The 25071-nt window shown below is 38.3% G+C and overlaps 1 protein-coding gene across 2 annotated transcripts in view; it reads right to left on the reverse strand.

Moving 5' to 3' along the window:
- The window catches only part of LOC117343475 (putative sodium-coupled neutral amino acid transporter 11), a 78177-nt gene that overhangs the window by 37574 nt on the left and 15532 nt on the right, over positions 1-25071 (reverse strand). For both annotated transcript variants that reach the window (XM_033905842.1, XM_033905840.1), the window contains exons 2-4: positions 20277-20387; positions 12771-13365; positions 10805-12478 (exon numbers count right to left, since the gene is read on the reverse strand). In XM_033905842.1, coding sequence (XP_033761733.1) covers positions 10805-10852 — 48 coding nt within the window. In that variant the 5' untranslated portion in view covers positions 10853-12478; positions 12771-13365; positions 20277-20387. The remainder of the gene's footprint in view (positions 1-10804; positions 12479-12770; positions 13366-20276; positions 20388-25071) is intronic.

Genomic DNA, 25071 nt, shown 5'->3' on the forward strand with positions numbered 1-25071 from the left:
CTTTGGGTTCTGTCCCCTGGCTGATACATACCAAAGTCTATAAAAATGGTAGTTTCTGCTCCTACTTAGTGGCCTAATGAATAGGTATTATATTATCCGACGTTTGGAACACCTCGGCATTCTTTATTTGCCATTTGTACCAAATTCTAAATCAAATTATAATTACGTATATACAACATAAAAAGGGAGTTTTATTGAATGTCAAGTATATGGTAAAATAACTATTCCGTAAAACTCTATTACAAAAATTCTCGGAACAACGTTACATACATCTTTGTGTGAATGTTTTCTATTGGATACCCATTAATGAAAACATCAATAAACAATTATGAAAGGGTCTCCCTGGACTTGATACCTGGCAATGGAGGTATCAGATACTGTCTAACCTATCCGGAACAGTTCTCCACCGTCTATCTCCACGTTTTATATGGATTGTCGATCCTTCGTGCCATCTTCACCAGCAACAAGTGTGGAGGGGACGCTGATTGATAGCTCGCACAGTCGGTGTTGATACATTATCCGCACGATAGATCGCTCTCCGAGCTACAACAGCGGATTCCCAAAGGGGAGAAGAAATTTGATAGAATATCCATTAAGAAATTTGAATGGGCGCGATCTATCGATATAACCGCTTCTTCCGTAATACAGAGTACGGCAGGAAGGTTACCGAAACATTATCGAGTGATAATTATTTCCGAATTCACATATGAGGACCAGAGGAATAGAGAATTGAAGGCTTCTCTAGGATTTAAGCTGACTTTTAACACTCCATACCGATACTGGGTTTCCTTGTTTTACATAAAAGCATCATTCCTGGGTTTCATGTGGTCTTAATGACACCGTTGTTATATAAAGACGTTTACTGCCTGTTTGAGATGTTTTATTATGTTAGACATCGAATTTCACCTAGGCAAGGCAAATTCAAAATTCCCTTCCCTATGAATACTCCATGTAGATATTTTTATTTTCATTTGTTTGCGAAAAGTATATTTCTCGACAGCGCTAATACAGAGATAAATGTCTACAATTCTCAAATGCTGCCCGCAGGATTTGTACGTCATCTGAACACTGAACATATTTTATCTGTGGTAAAGAAGTCCATTAACAGAAAAAAAACGAAGGAGTAGAGTGTCATAAACAGTAGAAACGGATTGTCTCCCTTGTTTACAATCAAACGGGCCCAGCGAATCGGTGTTGTAATATTATTTCCCCGCGGAGGGTAGTGCCGGAGATCATTCCATTGAAATACACGCAGTATGGGAATCACAAGAATTCATCGGCGAAATTCTGCATAGTTTCATATAGATCGCTTGATAATGAAGTCTCCGGGGAAGACTAAAATACTGAGATAGACCAAACTCCTATAACTCATAACACAATTTGTTAAAGTGAAACGTCACTCAGGAATAAACATACAAAAAGTTGACATATCATTATCATATATATATATAAAAGAAAAACTCGATAACACGACTTTAGACGATATTAGCCACTGAGAAAACACCATGGAATATCACGATTATACAGCCTACCATTGGCGAAACGGAGGGAGGAGATTCCGGACAGGACAACGCCGGAGCGTGGAACGTACAACGCCACACCATAATACTCTTGGTTCCATATAAAAACCTTTAATGCTGTGAATACATTACTTTGCTATATCCGTCTCCGCTATTAGTAAATCGGGGAGAAAAGCCTGCCTAATAGAGCGCCGAGACTCACTCCATTAAAATCAAAATACTGGTAGTGACATGATGATGTATTTCAATATATATAAACCGTATCATTCACAGGAAGCTGGAAATTACTGCTCGATGAAACTGCTGTAAAATAAACACACCAGGACGTACATAGGGCCTGTACATATTCAGGATAGGTTTATTACGTCGTTAAAGGTGAGGTAGCTGGTACACCGACGACTACCCCCGTATATCACAATAAAAATAAAACGCGACATCGACAGATTCCACCATGGAAATTTTAAACATTATTCTATATTTCCGAGAGAGCATCCGGTATATCCATGTGGCATGCGGTCCCTGGATCTTGCCGTCGGAACCTAATTGTATCAACCCAAACATAAAACAGGCGGAGGGCTATCATTGCTAACACAATTATTTGAAACTTAGGACGGAGGGAGACATGGCAGGAATGTGAGGCAAATAAATCGTTAAAAACATCATGACTGCCCAGGAAAGGATGAAATCGAAACAGCTGGAATATGATTTAAGATCGAGTGAAATCATATAGTATATAATGAAACTATACTCTATCAAACGGTGCATGTTGATATCACCAAGACACAATTCTTCCACCGGATGTGAAAGTTTATGTTAGGAATGCATACAATATGCTTGTTTTATGAAATACAGCCCTGACAAACTTTTTTCTTCTTCATTTTTTCTTTTTCCATTTTTTGTCAAAGATCAAAATACCTGTCGGTGTAAAGATATGATAGAGCTTTGACGATCTTTCTCTGATTTAGGTCAACTGTTAAAATGTAGGTCAGAGTGACCTAATTTTGACACATGACACACCGCCTTCCTTAGTTCCAGTGCAAAGTCGTGTAAGAGATAGGGTCCGGACAAATGCTTTCTTTGATGTAGGTCAAAGGTCAAAATGTAGGTCAGAGTGTCAAAACATTGACACATGACACACCAACTGACCTACGTGAACCCATGAACCATGTGTGACGTTCTAGTATCAAGGAGTGTAGGAGACAGAGCCCGGACAAGATGGAAACCGGAAGGACGGCAGAACGGAAGGACGTCCACCTACCCATGTCTAACCCCACCCTTACCCCGCAAAGATGTTTCTAACAAACTGACATACATACTGTCATCAGGGTTGTCCATGATAACAATACGCGTTCACAGACCATACCAATATTCAATATTTGATGAAGGATCTGTTGTTTAAATAAGGTCGTCGATACAAAGACTTGAATAGTCCCCGTATTCCGGACGGACCGTTTTCCGATCCGGGGACTAGTTAAGTATATTGACTCCATAATTACAACAGGTGTATTTTTGAAATATCTGTCAATTGGTTTGCTGTTTTTATCGCTCAGTCAACAGCCAATGCCATTTTGAGGCGGAATTTTCTTTCAGTAGCGTTTAACTACCTTTTATATAACACAGGAGACCTTTCACATCAATGTACTCTCTGTTGTCCTGTCATGAAGTCAGCGACTAGGGTAGCATAGGGTAGGCCATTATTTTAGCTTCCCAACGAAGACGAACCTCACACCACTGATTATGTGCACGTCTCTGACAAATATACGTACCGACTGTCTTAAATTGATCAGCAAAATTACAAATGTGGAATATACATCATCAGCGTCATTTCGATGTTTGATTTTCTAGTTCGATCTCACCGAGCGACAAACGAGCAAAACTCATGCTAGCGTCAAACAACTGGTCTTAAAAACAATAACAAACTAACACTACCAGTAATCTGAATGTCACGTGATACCGCACAACTAAACTCACACTACCAGTAATCTGAATGTAACATGATACCGCACAACTAAACTCACACTACCAGTAATCTGAATGTAACATGATACCGCACAACCAAACTCACACTACCAGTAATCTGTATGTAACATGATACCGCACAACCAAACTCACACTACCAGTAATCTGTATGTAACATGATACCGCACAACCAAACTCACACTACCAGTAATCTGTATGTAACATGATACCGCACAACCAAACTCACACTACCAGTAATCTGAATGTCACATGATACCGCACAACCAAACTCACACTACCAGTAATCTGAATGTCACATAAAACCGCACAACCAAACTAACACTACCAGTAATCTGAATGTCACATGATACCGCACAACCAAACTCACACTACCAGTAATCTGAATGTAACATGATACCACACAACCAAACTAACACTACCAGTAATCTGAATGTCACATGATACCACACAACCAAACTCACACTACCAGTAATCTGAACGTCATATGGTACCGCACAACCAAACTCACACTACCAGTAATCTGAATGTCACATGATACCACACAACCAAACTCACACTACCAGTAATCTGAATGTCACATAAAACCGCACAACCAAACTCACACTACCAGTAATCTGAATGTCACATAATACCACACAACCAAACTCACACTACCAGTAATCTAAATGTAACATGATACCACACAACCAAACTCACACTACCAGTAATCTGAATGTCACATGTTACCACACAACCAAACTCAAACTACCAGTAATCTGAATGTCACATGGTACCGCACAACCAAACTCACACTACCAGTAATCTGAATGTCACATGGTACCGCACAACCAAACTCACACTACCAGTAATCTGAATGTCACATAATACCACACAACCAAACTCACACTACCAGTAATCTGAATGTCACATGATACCACACAACCAAACTCACACTACCAGTAATCTGAATGTCATATGATACCGCACAACTAAACTCACACTACCAGTAATCTAAATGTAACATGATACCACACAACCAAACTCACATTACCAGTAATCTGAATGTAACAAGATACCGCACAACTAAACTCACATTACCAGTTATCTGAATGTCACATGATACCGCACAACCAAACTCACATTACCAGTTATCTGAATGTCACATGATACCGCACAACCAAACTCACATTACCAGTTATCTGAATGTCACATGATACCGCACAACCAAACTCACATTACCAGTTATCTGAATGTCACATGATACCGCACAACCAAACTCACATTACCAGTTATCTGAATGTCACATGATACCGCAGAACCAAACTCACACTACCAGTAATCTGAATGTCACAAGATACCACACAACCAAACTCACACTACCAGTAATCTGAATGTCATATGATACCGCACAACCAAACTCACACTACCAGTAATCTGAATGTAACATGATACCACACAACCAAACTCACACTACCAGTAATCTGAATGTAACATGATACCACACAACCAAACTCACACTACCAGTAATCTGAATGTCACGTGATACCACACAACCAAACTAACACTACCAGTAATCTCAATGTCACATGATACCGCACAACCAAACTCACACTACCAGTAATCTGAATGTCATATGATACCACACAACCAAACTCACACTACCAGTAATCTGAATGTCACATGATACCACACAACCAAACTCACACTACCAGTAATCTGAATGTAACATGATACCACACAACCAAACTCACACTACCAGTAATCTGAATGTCACGTGATACCACACAACCAAACTAACACTACCAGTAATCTGAATGTCACGTGATACCACACAACCAAACTCACACTACCAGTAATCTGAATGTCACATGATACCGCACAACCAAACTCACACTACCAGTAATCTGAATGTCACATAATACCGCACAACCAAACTCACACTACCAGTAATATGTATGTCACAAGATACCTCACAACCAAACTCACACTACCAGTAATCTGAATGTCACATAATACCACACAACCAAACTCACATTACCAGTAATCTGAATGTCACATAATACCGCACAACCAAACTCACACTACCAGTAATCTGAATGTCACGTGATACCACACAACCAAACTCACACTACCAGTAATCTGAATGTCACAAGATACCGCACAACCAAACTCACACTACCAGTAATCTGAATGTCACATGATACCACACATCCAAACTCACATTACCAGTAATCTGAATGTCACATAATACCGCACAACCAAACTCATACTACCAGTAATCTGATTGTCACAAGATACCGCACAACCAAACTCACACTACCAGTAATCTGTATGTAACATGATACCGCACAACCAAACTCACACTACCAGTAATCTGTATGTAACATGATACCGCACAACCAAACTCACACTACCAGTAATCTGAATGTCACATGATACCGCACAACCAAACTCACACTACCAGTAATCTGAATGTCACATAAAACCGCACAACCAAACTAACACTACCAGTAATCTGAATGTCACATAAAACCGCACAACCAAACTCACACTACCAGTAATCTGAATGTAACATGATACCACACAACCAAACTAACACTACCAGTAATCTGAATGTCACATGTTACCACACAACCAAACTCACACTACCAGTAATCTGAACGTCATATGGTACCGCACAACCAAACTCACACTACCAGTAATCTGAATGTCACATGATACCACACAACCAAACTCACACTACCAGTAATCTGAATGTCACATAAAACCGCACAACCAAACTCACACTACCAGTAATCTGAATGTCACATAATACCACACAACCAAACTCACACTACCAGTAATCTAAATGTAACATGATACCACACAACCAAACTCACACTACCAGTAATCTGAATGTCACATGTTACCACACAACCAAACTCAAACTACCAGTAATCTGAATGTCACATGGTACCGCACAACCAAACTCACACTACCAGTAATCTGAATGTCACATGGTACCGCACAACCAAACTCACACTACCAGTAATCTGAATGTCACATAATACCACACAACCAAACTCACACTACCAGTAATCTGAATGTCACATGATACCACACAACCAAACTCACACTACCAGTAATCTGAATGTCACATGATACCACACAACCAAACTCACACTACCAGTAATCTGAATGTCACATGATACCGCACAACCAAACTCACACTACCAGTAATCTGAATGTCACATGATACCGCACAACCAAACTCACACTACCAGTAATCTGAATGTCACATGATACCGCACAACCAAACTCACACTACCAGTAATCTGAATGTCACATGATACCGCACAACCAAACTCACATTACCAGTATCTGAATGTCACATGATACCGCACAACCAACTCACACTACCAGTAATCTGAATGTCACATGATACCGCACAACCAAACTCACACTACCAGTAATCTGAATGTCACATGATACCGCACAACCAAACTAACACTACCAGTAATCTGAATGTCACATGATACCGCACAACCAAACTCACACTACCAGTAATCTGAATGTCACATGATACCACACAACCAAACTCACACTACCAGTAATCTGAATGTCATATGATACCACACAACCAAACTCACACTACCAGTAATCTGAATGTCATATGATACCGCACAACCAAACTCACACTACCAGTAATCTGAATGTCATATGATACCGCACAACCAAACTCACACTACCAGTAATCTGAATGTCACATGATACCGCACAACCAAACTAACACTACCAGTAATCTGAATGTCACGTGATACCACACAACCAAACTAACACTACCAGTAATCTGAATGTCATATGATACCACACAACCAAACTCACACTACCAGTAATCTGAATGTCATATGATACCACACAACCAAACTCACACTACCAGTAATCTGAATGTCATATGATACCGCACAACCAAACTCACACTACCAGTAATCTGAATGTCACATGATACCACACAACCAAACTCACACTACCAGTAATCTGAATGTCACATGATACCGCACAACCAAACTCATACTACCAGTAATCTGAATGTCACATGATACCACACAACCAAACTCACACTACCAGTAATCTGAATGTCACATGATACCGCACAACCAAACTCACACTACCAGTAATCTGAATGTCACAAGATACCACACAACCAAACTCACACTACCAGTAATCTGAATGTAACATGATACCGCACAACCAAACTAACACTACCAGTAATCTGAATGTCACGTGATACCACACAACCAAACTAACACTACCAGTAATCTGAATGTCACATGATACCACACAACCAAACTCACACTACCAGTAATCTGAATGTCACATGATACCACACAACCAAACTCACACTACCAGTAATCTGAATGTCACATGATACCGCACAACCAAACTCACACTACCAGTAATCTGAATGTCACATGATACCGCACAACCAAAATCACACTACCAGTAATCTGAATGTCACATGATACCGCACAACCAAACTAACACTACCAGTAATCTGAATGTCACAAGATACCGCACAACCAAACTCACATTACCATTAATCTGAATGTCACATAAAACCGCACAAAAAACTCACATTCCCAGTAATCTGAATGTCATATGATACCGCACAACCAAACTCACACTACCAGTAATCTGTATGTAACATGATACCGCACAACCAAACTCACATTACCAGTAATCTGAATGTCACATGATACCACACAACCAAACTCATACTACCAGTAATCTGAATGTCACATGATACCACACAACCAAACTCACACTACCAGTAATCTCAATGTCACATGATACCGCACAACCAAACTCACACTACCAGTAATCTGTATGTAACATAATACCACACAACCAAACTCACACTACCAGTAATCTGAATGTCACATGATACCGCACAAACACACTCACACTACCAGTAATCTGAATGTCACATAATACCGCACAACCAAACTCACACTACCAGTAATCTGAATGTCACATAAAACCGCACAACCAAACTCACACTACCAGTAATCTGAATGTCACATAAAACCGCACAACCAAACTCACACTACCAGTAATCTGAATGTTACATAATACCGCACAACCAAACTCACACTACCAGTAATCTGAATGTTACATAAAACCGCACAACCAAACTCACACTACCAGTAATCTAAATGTCACATGTACCGCACAACCAAACTCACACTACCAGTAATCTGAATGTTACATAATACCGCACAACCAAACTCACACTACCAGTAATCTGAATGTTACATAATACCGCACAACCAAACTCACACTACCAGTAATCTGAATGTTACATAATACCGCACAACCAAACTCACACTACCAGTAATCTGAATGTTACATAATACCGCACAACCAAACTCACACTACCAGTAATCTGAATGTCACATAATACCGCACAACCAAACTCACATTCCCAGTAATCTGAATGTCACATGATACCGCACAACCAAACTCACATTACCAGTAATCTGAATGTCACATGATACCACACATCCAAACTCACACTAGTTTACATGACATCGTCAAGCATATGTTGTAAACAAACACATGTAATGTATCCAAACCAATAAGCCAATATGTAGATGTTTGTTCTACAAGAGAAGACTTTAATGCCTACAAGGACTGGAATATTGACTGTTCCACGCGTTTAGCTGCAAGGCCTGTCTGTATTACCTTTTAATTCTGTATGTTTGTTCTATTTTAAGCTCGATTGAACATCATCCACAATTCTGTATGTTACTGTAATGAGACAATCGAAGTGTTACACGTGCCAGGCCGAAATACCTCGAGCGTTAGAACTCCGCACGCGAGAGGACAAGCCCCTGTCCTAGAATATTCTCTGTGCGCCCACCGAAGTATGCTTTACAATATCATCGTGTTACTGTATTTGGAAATTCGATTGTTCAGATTTAATCTAAATTTCTTGATTACTTTCTTTGGAAAGAATGTAATGATTCTGTAAATCATTTGAAATAAACTTAATGACGTCATTTTGGCGCCATGTTGATCCACGTTAGGTCAGCGTTTTACTTGTCTTTAAGTTGTTCATCTCCCTCACCGTTGGATCTCAGTATTCCATTTTAATTAAATACACATGCATAGCTTTTAATATACTGTTATTATATCAATATTATATGTAACCAATAGTACATGATTTGATATTAAGTATAGACTTTTATATATAAGTTATTGAGTGTAACTTATGTCAGTGAATTAAATCATACCATGCATTTTATTTTCGAAGCCAAAAGATCCGGGCTATATGTACAGATTCTTAAATCGTTCTCCACATTGTATTTTGTATTGCTGTTGTTCACGTATATTACAATTGTGTATATGATATGTACTAATTGGCAATATGGCCCACAGTTAATAAAGAAATTTAAATTTAATTGTGAGTATTGCTATACAACGCTGGTCCTGTTGGTTAATTGTCAAAATAACCCCCGGATCTTGAATATAGGTATACAACGTTGGTCCTGTTGGTTAATTGTCAAAATAACCCCCGGATCTTGAATATAGCTATACAACGCTGGTCCTGTTGGTTAATTGTCAAAATAAGTTAATTGTCAAAATAACCCCCGGATCGTGAGTATAGCTATACAACGTTGGTCCTGTTGGTTAATTGTCAATATCAAATAATTATGGAAAACAGATAAATTATCGTTACGTAATAACAAGCGCCGTTCCATTAATCTGCCACTTGCACGGAATGCAGTCATTTTGAAATTTCTGTTATCCGAGTCAGCCATTATTAAGTAACAGTAAGAGAATTTAAATGAAATATCTGTTTAGAGCGAATTCCGAGTGCATACTTTGAGGATGTGTGTATGGGTAAGGTGGGTAAGTCCAAAACAATGATATCATAGTATTGTATGTAAAAGTTGGTATTACAAAGCATTGTTACAATGTACGATCCAGGCAGTGTAATCAGCAATCAGAAATTTACAACACTCAGATATCAGGTTTGCTGAAGATAAAAAAGGCAAGATGTGAATTACCTGTTAACGGTATTGTTTAACCTGTCCAAGGTATTGTTTAACCTGTCAAAGGTATTGTATAACCTGTCAAAGGTATTGTATAACCTGTCAAAGGTATTGTTTAACCTGTCAAAGGTATTGTTTAACCTGTCAAAGGTATTGTATAACCTGTCAAAGGTATTGTTTAACCTGTCAAAGATATTGTATAACCTGTCAAAGGTATTGTATAACCCTGTCAAAGGTATTGTATAACCTGTCAAAGATATTGTTAAACCTATAATTTGATATTCTTACCTGACTCTTCTCCAGGATGTACGAGTTCTCTCGTGCTGATTCTGTCATTTTGGCCGCAAGGTGGCGCTTAGGTTTCTGTGTTCAATAGTTCTGATAAAATCCAATTGAAGTGTACACTGACAATTACTTGAGTTCAATTCACACAGAGACGCCGATCTATCTGCAAAATGTATCCCCCAAGAGATTCAGTAACACTGGTTCCGAGTATTGAACAATACAGATGAGGGAAGCGAACACGAGATAATCAAGTATTGAGACTGGCAAGGTAGACTCGTTCTCAACAACAATACAACTAAAGTGAATTGGCAGATTTTACGCCAATAGCTTCCACAAGAACAGGCCACAGAATTGGTTTATCGAAGTATGTAGATACCGGTGCCCTTTTACGGCCAGTCTAGATTCTCCAGACAGAATACAGACCACAAAGATCAGTCGCCAAAGAAGTGAAACAGCAGGTCTTTAATTTCTTATCAGGAATGTCGAAACAACAATGGTATGACCTTTCGGTAAATACCCGAATGATGTTTATTCAAAGTGATAAATGCCTGTTCATTTATTTATCACGAAATTGTGTAATATTGCCATTGCCTGCAGATGGTTTAACCGTTGACCGGATGCGGCAAGTGTAGCGCCCTCTATTGGTAATGACCAATATGTCAATTTTATAATCAATATTGCGTGCTTTACAGAGAAGAATGATAGCAATCTGACGTTTATTTTTAACCCCGTTGGATAACCTACCGATAACTGGAGAACCGATATTATCGCTCCAATCGTTAGCGAGCTGAATCACACTTATTTGTAGATTATGACGTGGAAATGATGTAGTACCTGTCAAGAAAATTTGATGAAACTTGAGGCTCCACTGCAGAAAATATTTCAATCAAGGTCCCTCCGGTGTTTTATACCACTGCTAGATCCACTGGTGCACGAAGAGTGTAAGCCGAGAAAATAAACACTTGTCTAATGGCAATCAGAATAAATCCAGGTCTCATCTGGGATCTAATCAAACTAGGGTTAAATCCAGTGTGGAACACTGCTGGACCTCGCCGTCATTAATGGTCAGCCTAGCTATTCCACCGGGCAGTAATGGAAATCCTTTAACACTGAAAGGTGCTGCGACTTGTCATAATTAATGTGACCTTCTCAATTTATCTCGAGTTTCTGTGAATTTCGATAAAACGTTGAGAAACATGCAATCACCAATAATTAAAACCGTTCCTCTTTAGTTCCATATTATTTTTCAATGGCGATCTTTATACAATCGATATCGCAATTTCGAAGAAATTTCGTAGAATTTGTCTCAAAGAAGGATAGACTGGCTTTTTAGCGAGGCATATGTGATAAACTCCGCTAAATAAATCATAATTTGGGAGTGGTGTTCAGTTTCCGCCTCCTGGACAGGAATTCCCCCTTGTAACCCTTAATACGGGTTGTAAGTGTAGTTTCAATATCGCACACTAGTGTTCCAGGCTGATTAACCAGACCAATATTCACTCTCCTAGGTTTCCATGTTCCGGAATCCGGAATGTGTAGCAGGGTTTTCACGGAAATCGTGCCGCGTGCTGTTTCCAGGGAGACAATATTCTGTTGTCAGCAATCTACACACAATGTCGGTGCTGCCTGATAATATACTTATCGTAAATCCTTCTAAAAGCCTGGAGTTCCAGAAGTCTGCAAATGAAGATAATGGATGTACTCTTTTTATGGATTAAAACGTCAATACTTTAATCATGCAAAATAATTCTTGTGAAAACTCTATGAATTTCAAATCTAATTCGAACGGAAATCCATTAACAAAAGGCTGCAAATGCCGTATTTTTTTCTAATTACGAAAAGAAATGTTTAAAAGCTAAAAGGTTTAAAATACTTGTCATTTTGAATAGTTGTCAAAATAAGCCGATGAACACCGATTGATTTTTGTCAAAGAATGCAAAATATTTTGAGATTACAAAGACTGGCGTACCACAAGGAAAGCATTACGTGTGATTTGTAATGCGCTGTGCCTTGTCAGACGAAAACGAGATTGTCTCAGTGATTAAGTAGAGCACATTCTCTTTGAAATCCAAAAAAGCAGACGACAGAGAGTATATAGCGGTTTCCCGTGCCTGCTGAGATCTACGAGCGCTGTCACTTCCACAAATGTCTCCAACTCTGTCCGCGACACGGCTGATGTCTCCTACTATCTCTGGGAGTAATACTGGTTTTAAGCAGCGGCGTGTCCAGCGATTTCTACCACCTTGTACAAATCGTCAGCACACAGATTGCTCCAGAGCGTGTGTTATTGACACAGGGATTATAGATTAGAGTCTTCTACAAATTTCATCGGTCATTGTTCAGCTGTTCCTGGTCGTGTGGTGTTAACCACGCCTCTTCACTTAATTAGACACGTTTGCTATTGTTTTCTAATGTCACAAACGATAATCATAGCTCCTGGGCATATAGAATACAGCCTTTTCTGGTTTTAAACTACTCCTTTCCCGGATACCTGTCAGTTTCCAGAAATTGGTAATATGTCAAATCCGACTGTTTCTTCTGCGTCAAAACGAAACTTCAGCTTCCTGTAATATAAAGGAAAACACACGTTAATCAAATCAATTTCATCTGTAGTGTTTTAAGCGTTCCAGAAAAGTATAATTAACAAAAATCATGAGATGAATTATAAGGGTTTCTTTTAATCTAATCTTCAATCATTCGATGTTTTGCGGTTTTATTCCAAATCTCGAGAAAATGAGACTAAACAAGAAATATCTTTAAAAAAGATAAACGGCATAGTTTTAATGCTGGGGGTTATAATGTAAAACTGCAGGTGGAATTAATTAACGAACTAATGCGTTTCAGCACAGATAACAAAATTATATCAGTTTGAATCATTTTTGGTGATAATAAGGCTGCATTTGAATCAGGAATATAATTTTATTAATGTGTCATTTGTGATAATAAGGCTGCATTTGAATCAGGAATATAATTTTATTAATGTGTCATTTGAAAAGATACACACACTTATTCAGCTTGCATTCAAGCTTAACTTTGTTTCGTTTTTAACTACATATCTGCATTTTACATTTACCGCTACATTGACCAATCACATACTTCAACTTGACCAGTAACGCCACCTGTCGTGTCATTTCCGGGGCCAAAAGAATATTAGACGGCACAAGCTTTACATTTCCCGGGGTATGACGTAACCTGCTCGTCACGGTTTTAGAATATACATATGTACTAAAAAGTCCTCTTTTGAAATGAAATATCGAAAATTATGAAATTTATTGAAACTAACATAATCGATTGAATTATTGGTCTTTTACACCTCTTCATGCAGATCATGGCATTGATTTGATCTATTTGAAGTGTTTGGTCGCTTCCTATCGTCAACGCTTTAGGTCCCTAGCATCACTGAGGAGTCATAAAGGGACGAAACAGCTGTATTATATCCCTAGCGTCACTGACGAGTCCTAGACGGACGAAACAGCTGTATTATATCCCTAGCGTCACTGACGAGTCCTAGACGGACGAAACAGCTGTATTATATCCCTAGCGTCACTGACGAGTCCTAGACGGACGAAACAGCTGTATTATATCCCTAGCGTCACTGACGAGTCCTAGACGGACGAAACAGCTGTATTATATCCCTAGCGTCACTGACGAGTCCTAGACGGACGAAGCAGCTGTATTACAATGTATATCCCTAGCGTCACTGACGAGTCCTAGACGGACGAAACAGCTGTATTATATCCCTAGCGTCACTGACGAGTCCTAGACGGACGAAGCAGCTGTATTACAATGTATATCCCTAGCGTCACTGACGAGTCCTAGACGGACGAAACAGCTGTATTATATCCCTAGCGTCACTGACGAGTCCTAGACGGACGAAACAGCTGTATAGCACGGTGTAATTAATTTTTGCTCTACCCAATCTTTCAAATTGCTCAGGATGGCATGCGACGGGCTTTCCGTATGTTGTTCAATGAGGTAGTCACCAACTACTACGATGAGATCCCCACCTCAAAATGACACAGCTGTTCACGGGTGATAAACCAAGCAAATAAACACACAAGCTAACTGTGATAAATGTACAAGGATAAAATTATATTTATATATATATCTTTGGATGACAACGGCGAAATTGATAAAACGTGAAAATATATCATCTTACAGTAAAACGAGATATTCATAGGTGTAGCTCATGGAAGATGCCTATTGATACGTCTAGTGTCGTTATCACCACCCTCTTTTTTAGAATGTGACGTAGCTCGGACTTGACTTAGATTTTTATGGCAGGTGTTGTCAATGAAACAGAAGACGGTGATCCTTCTGAAACATTTGGTCTTATTTTCCTCGTTATTTTTCAGGTGTTTCCATATAACTCTTTATTTTGTTTATATTATCAATTTCGAGTTGGAATAATTTGTTGTTTCTCCCTATTATAGTAATTAATATATCATGTCGATGTTTACAGCGTGTGAGTTGGGGGATACATTGTTTCATTGACCTGTACTTTGTTTTAAAGGAACAAAAGCTGACCGATTTAATCTATACACGTGTTCTCATTCCTCAATGACAAGGATTGTTATACAAAAATAATCCATACGACAAAATATCTGTAAAAATACAACAGCTGTTTAGGAGCGTACCCTGAGCTCGTTATTGATAAATAATTAATTCTCTCTATGTGTGGTTCAAGCACGTGAAAGTCCGTCAAAGGAATTTATTAGGAGTAGGTGTACCGGCAGACAAATGGCGAGAATTTAAATAGATGCCAATAATGTTGTCATTCATAACAACTTTGAAATTTCATAGTTTTGAACAATAAGAGGTTACCGAACGTTTCTAAAACACGATAATACCCTTGAAACGATAAAATAAAAACAGGTGCCTTAAATAGTAAACATTTTCTGGTTTATTCCGCCATAATTAGATGGGTAGGTTTTCCAATTAACAATACAGACCGTTGTGTTTCATGTAGACAGTAACGTGTGAACAGTTTATCAGTCCTCTGGCTTGTGATGTCTTATAGAACAGGATCTGGAGTAGTTAATCAATTCTGTAGGTTTGGATATGTCACATGATTAAATTATCCCAATATGTGCACATGATTAAATGAACACAATATATCATAATTATTGAATTAATTTACTAAATTCCAAATTACATTAACTCGAGTATTCGAGTATACAGATGTACCATCAATGAAATATATCCCCCCCCCCCCCCCCCCCCCCCCCCCTCCACAACATCCACCCCCAAATTCTCCCATCTTCCTCTTATATGCATTCAAATGAATTCTACTGATATTGATATGAACTAAAACCGGACATGACGTAAGCTGTATACACCACAGTCCGCCCGGTATTGTTATTATGTAGAGCGTGTTTCATTGTTTGGTGGTATCTACCATTACTGGATCCTTCCACATGCTATGTACATGTTTTGTACATGTCTATACACCTCAGTGCATTACACGAATGTTTATATAATAACGTAGGATAGTACAATACACAGGGGACACTCCTGTGCATAATCCACTAGATGCATTACCATGCTACAGACCATATAAGGGCACACATAACTCGTTCTGAATCACAAAAGAAAAAAAACGATCTGGTCCGAAAACTTATTCCAGTTAGAAATAATAATCTCAAAGCCAAAATCAATCTATTATCGTTTTATGCGCAGACATAGAGCTTGGAATTTTGAAAATAATTATATTTACTTTGGAGCGCGTTGGCAGAAAATCCCAACAAATAATGAATTCTCGGCAAATTAAATATTTATACAAAACAAACATTGATTCTGGGAAGTATGTGTATCAATAATTTGATTTAGTCAATATCCAGTACACGGTGGATAATGAAGCAATTATATGGCTGAATGGAGCCGGCGGAGAAGAAAGACGAAGCCAGCAATACTTCAAAACGTTAATCACAGGCAGTAAAAACACGATAGGCTTTCTTATTTCCAGAACTATAAAAAACAAGCAACCTAACAAAAACACAAAACAAAAAAAGAATGGGAAAAGCTTTTGATTTTGATGGTCCGGCTTGTAACCATGGCTCCATATCTAGAGTAGTACTGGCCAAATGTCCCCGAGGATATTTGTCTATCCATGCTGACCTTTCTATAAAGTACATCAGCCCAAGTTGTGTGATAAGTGTGCTTAAATTTTCTCATCATGAAGTTTCCAACCTCGATAGTAACATCCCTGCTCCCCCAGCCTACGGTGTCAACATTTTACAGTTGATCCGATTCTATATCACTGACATAATAATCGGCTGATGTAGGTGTATATGTGGACCTTGGTGACGGGTGTTATCGACGCGAAGGAAAACTCTTCCAGAACGCCTGGTCTTATTCTCGCAGTAAGTTTTTATTTGCGTTAGTTTTGACCTTGTTATATCGATTTTGAGTTAGAATTACGGTTTCTCTAAAACGCCGGTATTCTCTTGTGGTTGATTTATCCATACATCACAAGTGCAGGAATTGAGCCATCTGCCTCATCATGTGAACGTGACTTTGCCTATTGAACGTTTGGAGTCTTTATTTTTAACGCTGTTAAGTATGGCCTTTATGTTGAACGTCCTTCTATATAGGACAATTATAGAAACAACAGGGAATAACGGCATATTAGCGAAGTTATGTCTAACCCATACCCGGCAGGATATACCATTAGGAGTAGTATTGTTGTAACACCGGAACCACTAGGTATAGCATCATGCTTCCAACACGGCCGACTTTCTATCGCATAAGGGAGTAAAGGAAAAATGTCAACCATCATGTCTCTCGAAACTTTGTGTTTCTATCTTTTCTTTAGTAATGGACACTTGTTATAAAAATCGTAATAATGAGGAAATGTCCACGAATATCGAAATAACTGGACATGTAAACACAGCATAAAAGGAAACCAGATACGTAACTGTCTAAAAAAGGAAGATTAACAATTCGGAATTGGAATCATCACGTTTATACGATAATATCGGCTGACGAACCAGGGTTAACACTCCATGCTTAATGACTCGTTACAATTTTTGTAGCTCGTCTTAAGAATAATTATTGAACCTTTAGAAGTATCGTGCTACCGTGAGCAAGCAGTGAGATTGTACTATAAATTCCCCTTACCACGAATACCATTTTCGAATAACGTTAGCTGCTGTGAGAATAAGAATGATTCCTCCCCACAAAACAACAAATTAAATGTCTGTAAATACCTATGCTATCTATTAAAGATATAACCGATATGAATACAAAGATATAACCCGTTTGAATACAATGATATAACCGGTATGAATACAATGATATAACCGGCATGAATACAATGATATAACCGGCATGAATACAAAGATATAACCGGTATGAATACAAAGATATAACCGGCATGAATACAAAGATATAACCGGCATGAATAAAAGACATAACCGGTATGAATACAAAGATATAACCGGTATGAATACAAAGATATAACCGGTATGAATACCAAGATATAACCGGTATGAATACAATGATATAACCGGCATGAATACAATGATATAACCGGCATGAATACAAAGATATAACCGGTATGAATACAAAGATATAACCGGCATGAATACAAAGATATAACCGGCATGAATAAAAGACATAACCGGTATGAATACAAAGATATAACCGGTATGAATACAAAGATATAACCGGCATGAATAAAAGACATAACCGGTATGAATACAAAGATATAACCGGCATGAATAAAAGATATAACCGGTATGAATACAAAGATATAACCGGTATGAATACAAATATATAACCGGTATGAATACAAAGATATAACCGGTATAAATACAAAGATATAAACGGTATGAATACCAAGATTAAACTGGTATGAATACAAAGATATAACCGGTATGAATACAAATATATAACCGGTATGAATACAAAGATATAACCGGCATGAATAAAAGATATAACCGGTATGAATACAAAGATATAACCGACATGAATAAAAGATATAACCGGCATGAATACAAAGATATAACCGGTATGAATCCAAAGATATAACCGGTAAATACAAAGATATAACCGGCATGAATAAAAGATATAACCGGTATGAATCCAAAGATATAACCGGTAAATACAAAGATAAAACCGGCATGAATAAAAGATATAACCGGTATGAAAACAAAGATATAACCGGTATAAATTCAAAGATATAACCGGTATAAATACAAAAGATATAAACGGTATGAATACCAAGATTAAACCGGTATGAATACAAAGATATAACCGGTATGAATACAAAGATATAACCGGTTCGAATACAAAAACAAATTATCATTTTACAGTGATATCGACTTACTTCTATAATTGCAATGTTATGAACTATGAATGCTTTTCTAGGAAGAAGAATTATAAGTTTTAAACTTGTGCTTGATTCCATTTGTATATTTGCAAATAAATGTTGTGACAATGAAAATATAAAGTATTGGGTTTGTATTGTTGAAAAAATATAGCAAAAATGAAAAGTTCCATTTAGAAATTTTCTGTAAATATCCATCATGCTGTGGAGTGAAGATAAGCATTTCCTTTGCAAGCTATTCCAAGATAGATACTTCAGTAGGTTTCAAATAATATCCCCATTACACATAAAACAAGTTCGAGATGTTTAAGGGAAGTACAATGTACCTCTGTCTGGCTTTATGGTATTTCATTTCTACTTTGATGTGTGAGAAACGAGTAATCTAATGGCTTTTTTAATGGAGGCTGGCTAAAAGCCTCTATGTCCATATCAGTAAATATTGCACACAAAAAATCACATTATTTAAAAGCATATTATACAACAGAATATCAGTAATAATCATAAATTACATCCCTGAAGTGATCATCCGCTAGTTTTCCAAATTAAATAATTGATTGAGCATTAACAACATGTTTTGGGAGGCTATTCCATGAATCAACCACTCTATATGGGGAAAAGTTCCTTCTCTGTTCTGTATTACGGCATCTTCGCTAGCCAAGGCTTCTGATTACGTTACACTCCACGAACCCTTGGCGGATATAGGCGTCAGTTCTGGCCCTCTAGCGGAGATTCAAAATTACCACTCTTTACGCATGAAATTTTCGACCAATCAAAACGAGCGTTACCGATTTACTTCATCTGAGATGTTTACAAACACGCATGGAGGCTTATGTCATTTTGATGAGATATGTGATCAATGACTTAAATAGATTGATCAAACACTGCGTATGTTCCCCTAAAGATTGTATGTCTCTGTATATAGCTAAAATGCCATGACATAGTCGACATTGTAGCTCTGTACTGGGTGCCGCAATTTTTGTTTACTGCGAAACCAAGCCTGAGCGTAAAACGCGATTTGATTGGGTGCCCTGGGATTCCAGGGCGCGACGGTTTGAACACGACTATATCCGCCAAGGGTTCGTGTAGTGTAACGTAATCAGAAGCCTTGGCTAGCGAAGATGGTATTACGGCGGTTTGTATACATACCTGTTATATACCTGGCCGTCGGTCCGCTATTTAGGTCCAGAGTCAGACAACTGGGGTACTATAGTCACTGCTAATTCCTCTATGGACGTATTGATTGAAACCAACCTCGACCTGTCACAAAAATACAATTGTTTAAAGTGCATACTTCATAACGACATGTGTAACGTAAACTTAAAGCCACATACTCCCGAAGAAACATAGCAATGTTTACATTTTGAGCTTTTTACAGTTTTCGGACTTGATACATACCAGATTAAACAGATTATCGTGAATCAGAAACTGAAAGAAAATGTGTATTTATGAAAGTATACGGGGAATTCCCAATAATAATAACTGTGGCTGCCGGACCAAGTTTCTCTGAAAATAAGTTCCACACTGCAACGGCGGGTTTTACAGTCCATACAAAATGGCGGAACGCCGAAAGTGTGGACATAGGAAACGCAGACAGATTCTGCCAAATAAAGACGCAAAAGGGAGTGAAATCGACAAAACCTGAGTACTTCCTTAGGAAAGGAAATGATTCGTTGGAACTTAGAGAGAAGAAAAGGGAATAGACTCGAATTCCGCTTTTGCCGGACGTCTATTGGATTGCTGGTTAGCTTTTGAACAATGTCAACTTCACCGATCCAAAATTTTATCGATGCTTTGTTGTATGCATATTGCTACATTTTAAAATTTGTATCTAAATGTAAACTATGTTTGTTTGCTTTGTTCAGCTACCTGGGTATTACGCAAATATTCTGTTAATATGTTTAAATGAAAGTACATATGTATTATTAGTCAAAGTTCACGTATGCTCGATATGTAAACAACGGTCATGTGTGTAGTTTATATGCAGTGCACATTGTTATAGCCTCGTTCTCGGCTCCGTGACAAATCTTGCGATAAATATAAATGCCTCGAGTTATTTTTATACACCGATGTCTGAAGGTCTCCGCTGGTCAAGCGTCCAGGCCAGTGGTCATTTTAATGTTAGGAGAGCGTGAATGAGCATATTTCATTGCCATTAATACATGTGTGCATCTAGAATTTCAGGTTGTTTGGGAGTATGTGGCTTAAATGTATTTACAACAATTGCGAGACAAGTTTTATTGTCTTGTTTTAATCATTTTAGCTGGCCCAGTTAGAAGGTGTTAACAAGAAGACGAAAATGAACGTTTATTTGTTGTGACAAATTGTACTTATTTATGTGTTAAGAATCACTATAAACAAGGTTTTATTCTTTTCTGCATTCGGAATATCTCGGCTTCTTCCGTAATGGCTCTGAATTAATACCGATCTTTGACGGACTAGACCCAGATGTTGCGATTGATCCTGTCTAATGACAGAGCTCCATCTGGCGGTGATAACATTTCGATTGCGACAGCCTGTAAAATATCGATACGTGAACGTGAACTTTTTAACTTGTTTACGTGTACATTGCGATGTATGTTCACTAGAGTAAGAGAGCTAACGGCCATCGGAAATCGTCAACCATTCGTATGACGCAAAATGTAAGAAAAAAGAAAAAGACTACACAATTAGGAAAATGACGAATTCTTGGTGAATAAAAAAATATCACATAAAAAGATATTAATCAACAATACGTATGTATCTATTATCAAACAATTCCTACAGGTATAGAGGTTATGTTGGTAACCAATATAAATGCATATGTCCTATCAATAGATTGGCCCGTACAATGTCGATAGTGTACGTATTGTTCGTCTACCAAACTACACCAACCATCTAAGGAAGACGTTCGTAGGTAGAGAGTGTTTTCAATTATAGCGTAATGAATGACACTGCAAATGTTTACTTCGTCACCAATATTCCTGGAATTTATTAATAGACATTAAAACATATAAGACTATGGGCCACCATTACCCTCTAGCTGCTAGACATTGATACATATAGGGCTATGGGCCACCATTGTCCTCTAGATAGACATTAATACATATAAGACTATGGGCCACCATTGCCCTCTAGATAGACATTAAAACATATAGGACCATGGTCAACCAGTGCCCTCTAGATAGACATTAATACATTTAGGACCATGGACCACCATTGTCCTCTAGATAGACATTAATACATATAGGGCTATGGACCACCATTGCCCTCTAGATAGACATTAATACATATAAGACTATGGGCCACCATTGCCCTCTAGATAGACATTAATATATATAGGGCTATGGACCACCATTACCCTCTAGATAGACATTAATACATATAGGGCTATGGACCACCATTGCCCTCTAGATAGACATTAATACATATAAGACTATGGACTTCCATTGCCCTCTAGATAGACATTAATACATATAGGGTTATCGGCCACCATTGCCTTCTAGATAGACATTAATACATATATGACTATGGGCCACCATTGCCCTCTAGACAGACATTACTATATATAGGACTATGGGCCACCATTGTCCCCTAGATAGACAGTAATACATATAGGACTATGGGCCACCATTGTCCTCTAGCTAGACATTAATACATATAGGACTATGGGCCACCATTGCCCCCTAGATAGACAGTAATACATATAAGACTATGGGCAACCATGGCCCTCTAGACAGACATTACTATATATAGGACTATGGGCCACCATTGCCCTCTAGCTAGACATTAATACATATAGGACTATGGACCACCTTTGCCCTCTAGATAGACATTAATATATATAGGACTATGGGCCACCATTGCCCTCTAGCTAGACATTAATACATATAAGACTATGGGCTACCATTGCCCTCTAGCTAGACATTAATACATATAAGACTATGGGCTACCATTGCCCTCTAGATAGACAGTAATACATATAGGGCTATGGGCCACCATTGCCTTCTAGCTAGACATTAATACATATCATAATATGGACCACCATTGCCCTCTAGCTAGACATTAATAAATATAGGACTATGGACCACCATTGCCCTCTAGATAGACAGTAATACATATAGGACTATGGACCACCATTGTCCTCTAGATAGACATTAATACATATAGGACTATGGGCCACCACTGTCCTCTAGCTAGACATTAATACATATAAGTCTATGGTCCACCATTGTCCTCTAGATAGACATTAATATATATAGGACTATGGACCACCACTGCCCTCTAGATATACAGTAATACCTATAGGACTATGGGCCACCATTGTCCTCTAGATAGACATTAATACATATAGGACTATGGACCACCATTGTCCTCTAGATAGACATTAATACATATAGGACTATGGACCACCATTGCCCTCTAGATAGACATTAATACATATAGGACTATCGGCTATCATTGTCCTCTAGATAGACAGTAATATATATATGACTATGGACCACCTTTGCCCTCTAGATAGACAGTAATACATATAGGGCTATGGGCCACCATTGCCCTCTAGCTAGACATTAACACATATAGGACTATGGGCCACCATTGTCCTCTAGCTAGACATTAATACATATAAGACTATGGTCCACCATTGTCCTCTAGATAGACATTAATATATATAGGACTATGGACCACCATTGCCCTCTAGATAGACATTAATACCTATAGGACTATGGGCCACCATTTCCCCTTAGGTAGACATTAATACATATAAGACTATGGACCAACATTGCCCTCTAGATAGACATTAATAGATATAAGACTATGGACCACCATTGCCCTCTAGCTAGACATTAATACATATAAGGCTATGGGCCACCATTGCCCTCGAGATAGACATTAATACATATAGGACTATGGGCCACCATTGCCCTCTAGCTAGACATTAATACATATAAGACTATGGGCTACTATTGTCCTCTAGATAGACATTAATATATATAGGACTATGGACCACCATTGCCCTCTAGCTAGACATTAATACATATAAGACTATGGGCTACCATTGCCCTCTAGCTAGACATTAATACATATAAGACTATGGGCTACCATTGCCCTCTAGCTAGACATTAATACATATAAGACTATGGGCCACCATTGCCCTCTAGCTAGACATTAATACATATAGGGCTATGGGCTACCATTGTCCTCTAGATAGACATTAATACATATAAGACTATGGGCTACCATTGCCCTCTAGATAGACATTAATACATATAAGACTATGGGCCACCATTGCCCTCTAGCTAGACATTAATACATATAGGGCTATGGGCTACCATTGTCCTCTAGATAGACATTAATACATATAGGGCTATGGACCACCATTGCCCTCTAGATAGACATTAATACATATAGGACTTTGGGCCACCATTGCCCTCTAGCTAGACATTAATACATATAAGACTATGGGCCACCATTGCCCTCTAGATAGACATTAATACATATAGGGCTATGGGCTACCATTGTCCTCTAGATAGACATTAATACATATAAGACTATGGGCTACCATTGTCCTCTAGCTAGACATTAATACATATAAGACTATGGGCCACCATTGCAATCTAGCTAGACATTAATACATATAAGACTATGGGCCACCATTGCCCTCTAGATAGACATTAATATATATAGGACTATGGGCCACCATTGCAATCTAGCTAGACATTAATACATATAAGACTATGGTCCACCATTGCCCTCTAGCTAGACATTAATACATATAGGGCTATGGGCTACCATTGTCCTCTAGATAGACATTAATACATATAAGACTATGGGCTACCATTGTCCTCTAGCTAGACATTAATACATATAAGACTATGGGCCACCATTGCCCTCTAGATAGACATTAATACATATAGGGCTATGGGCCACCATTGCCCTCTAGCTAGACATTAATACATATAAG

This window comes from Pecten maximus, chromosome 15, assembly GCF_902652985.1.
Source record: "Pecten maximus chromosome 15, xPecMax1.1, whole genome shotgun sequence".
NCBI lineage: Eukaryota > Metazoa > Mollusca > Bivalvia > Pectinida > Pectinidae > Pecten > Pecten maximus.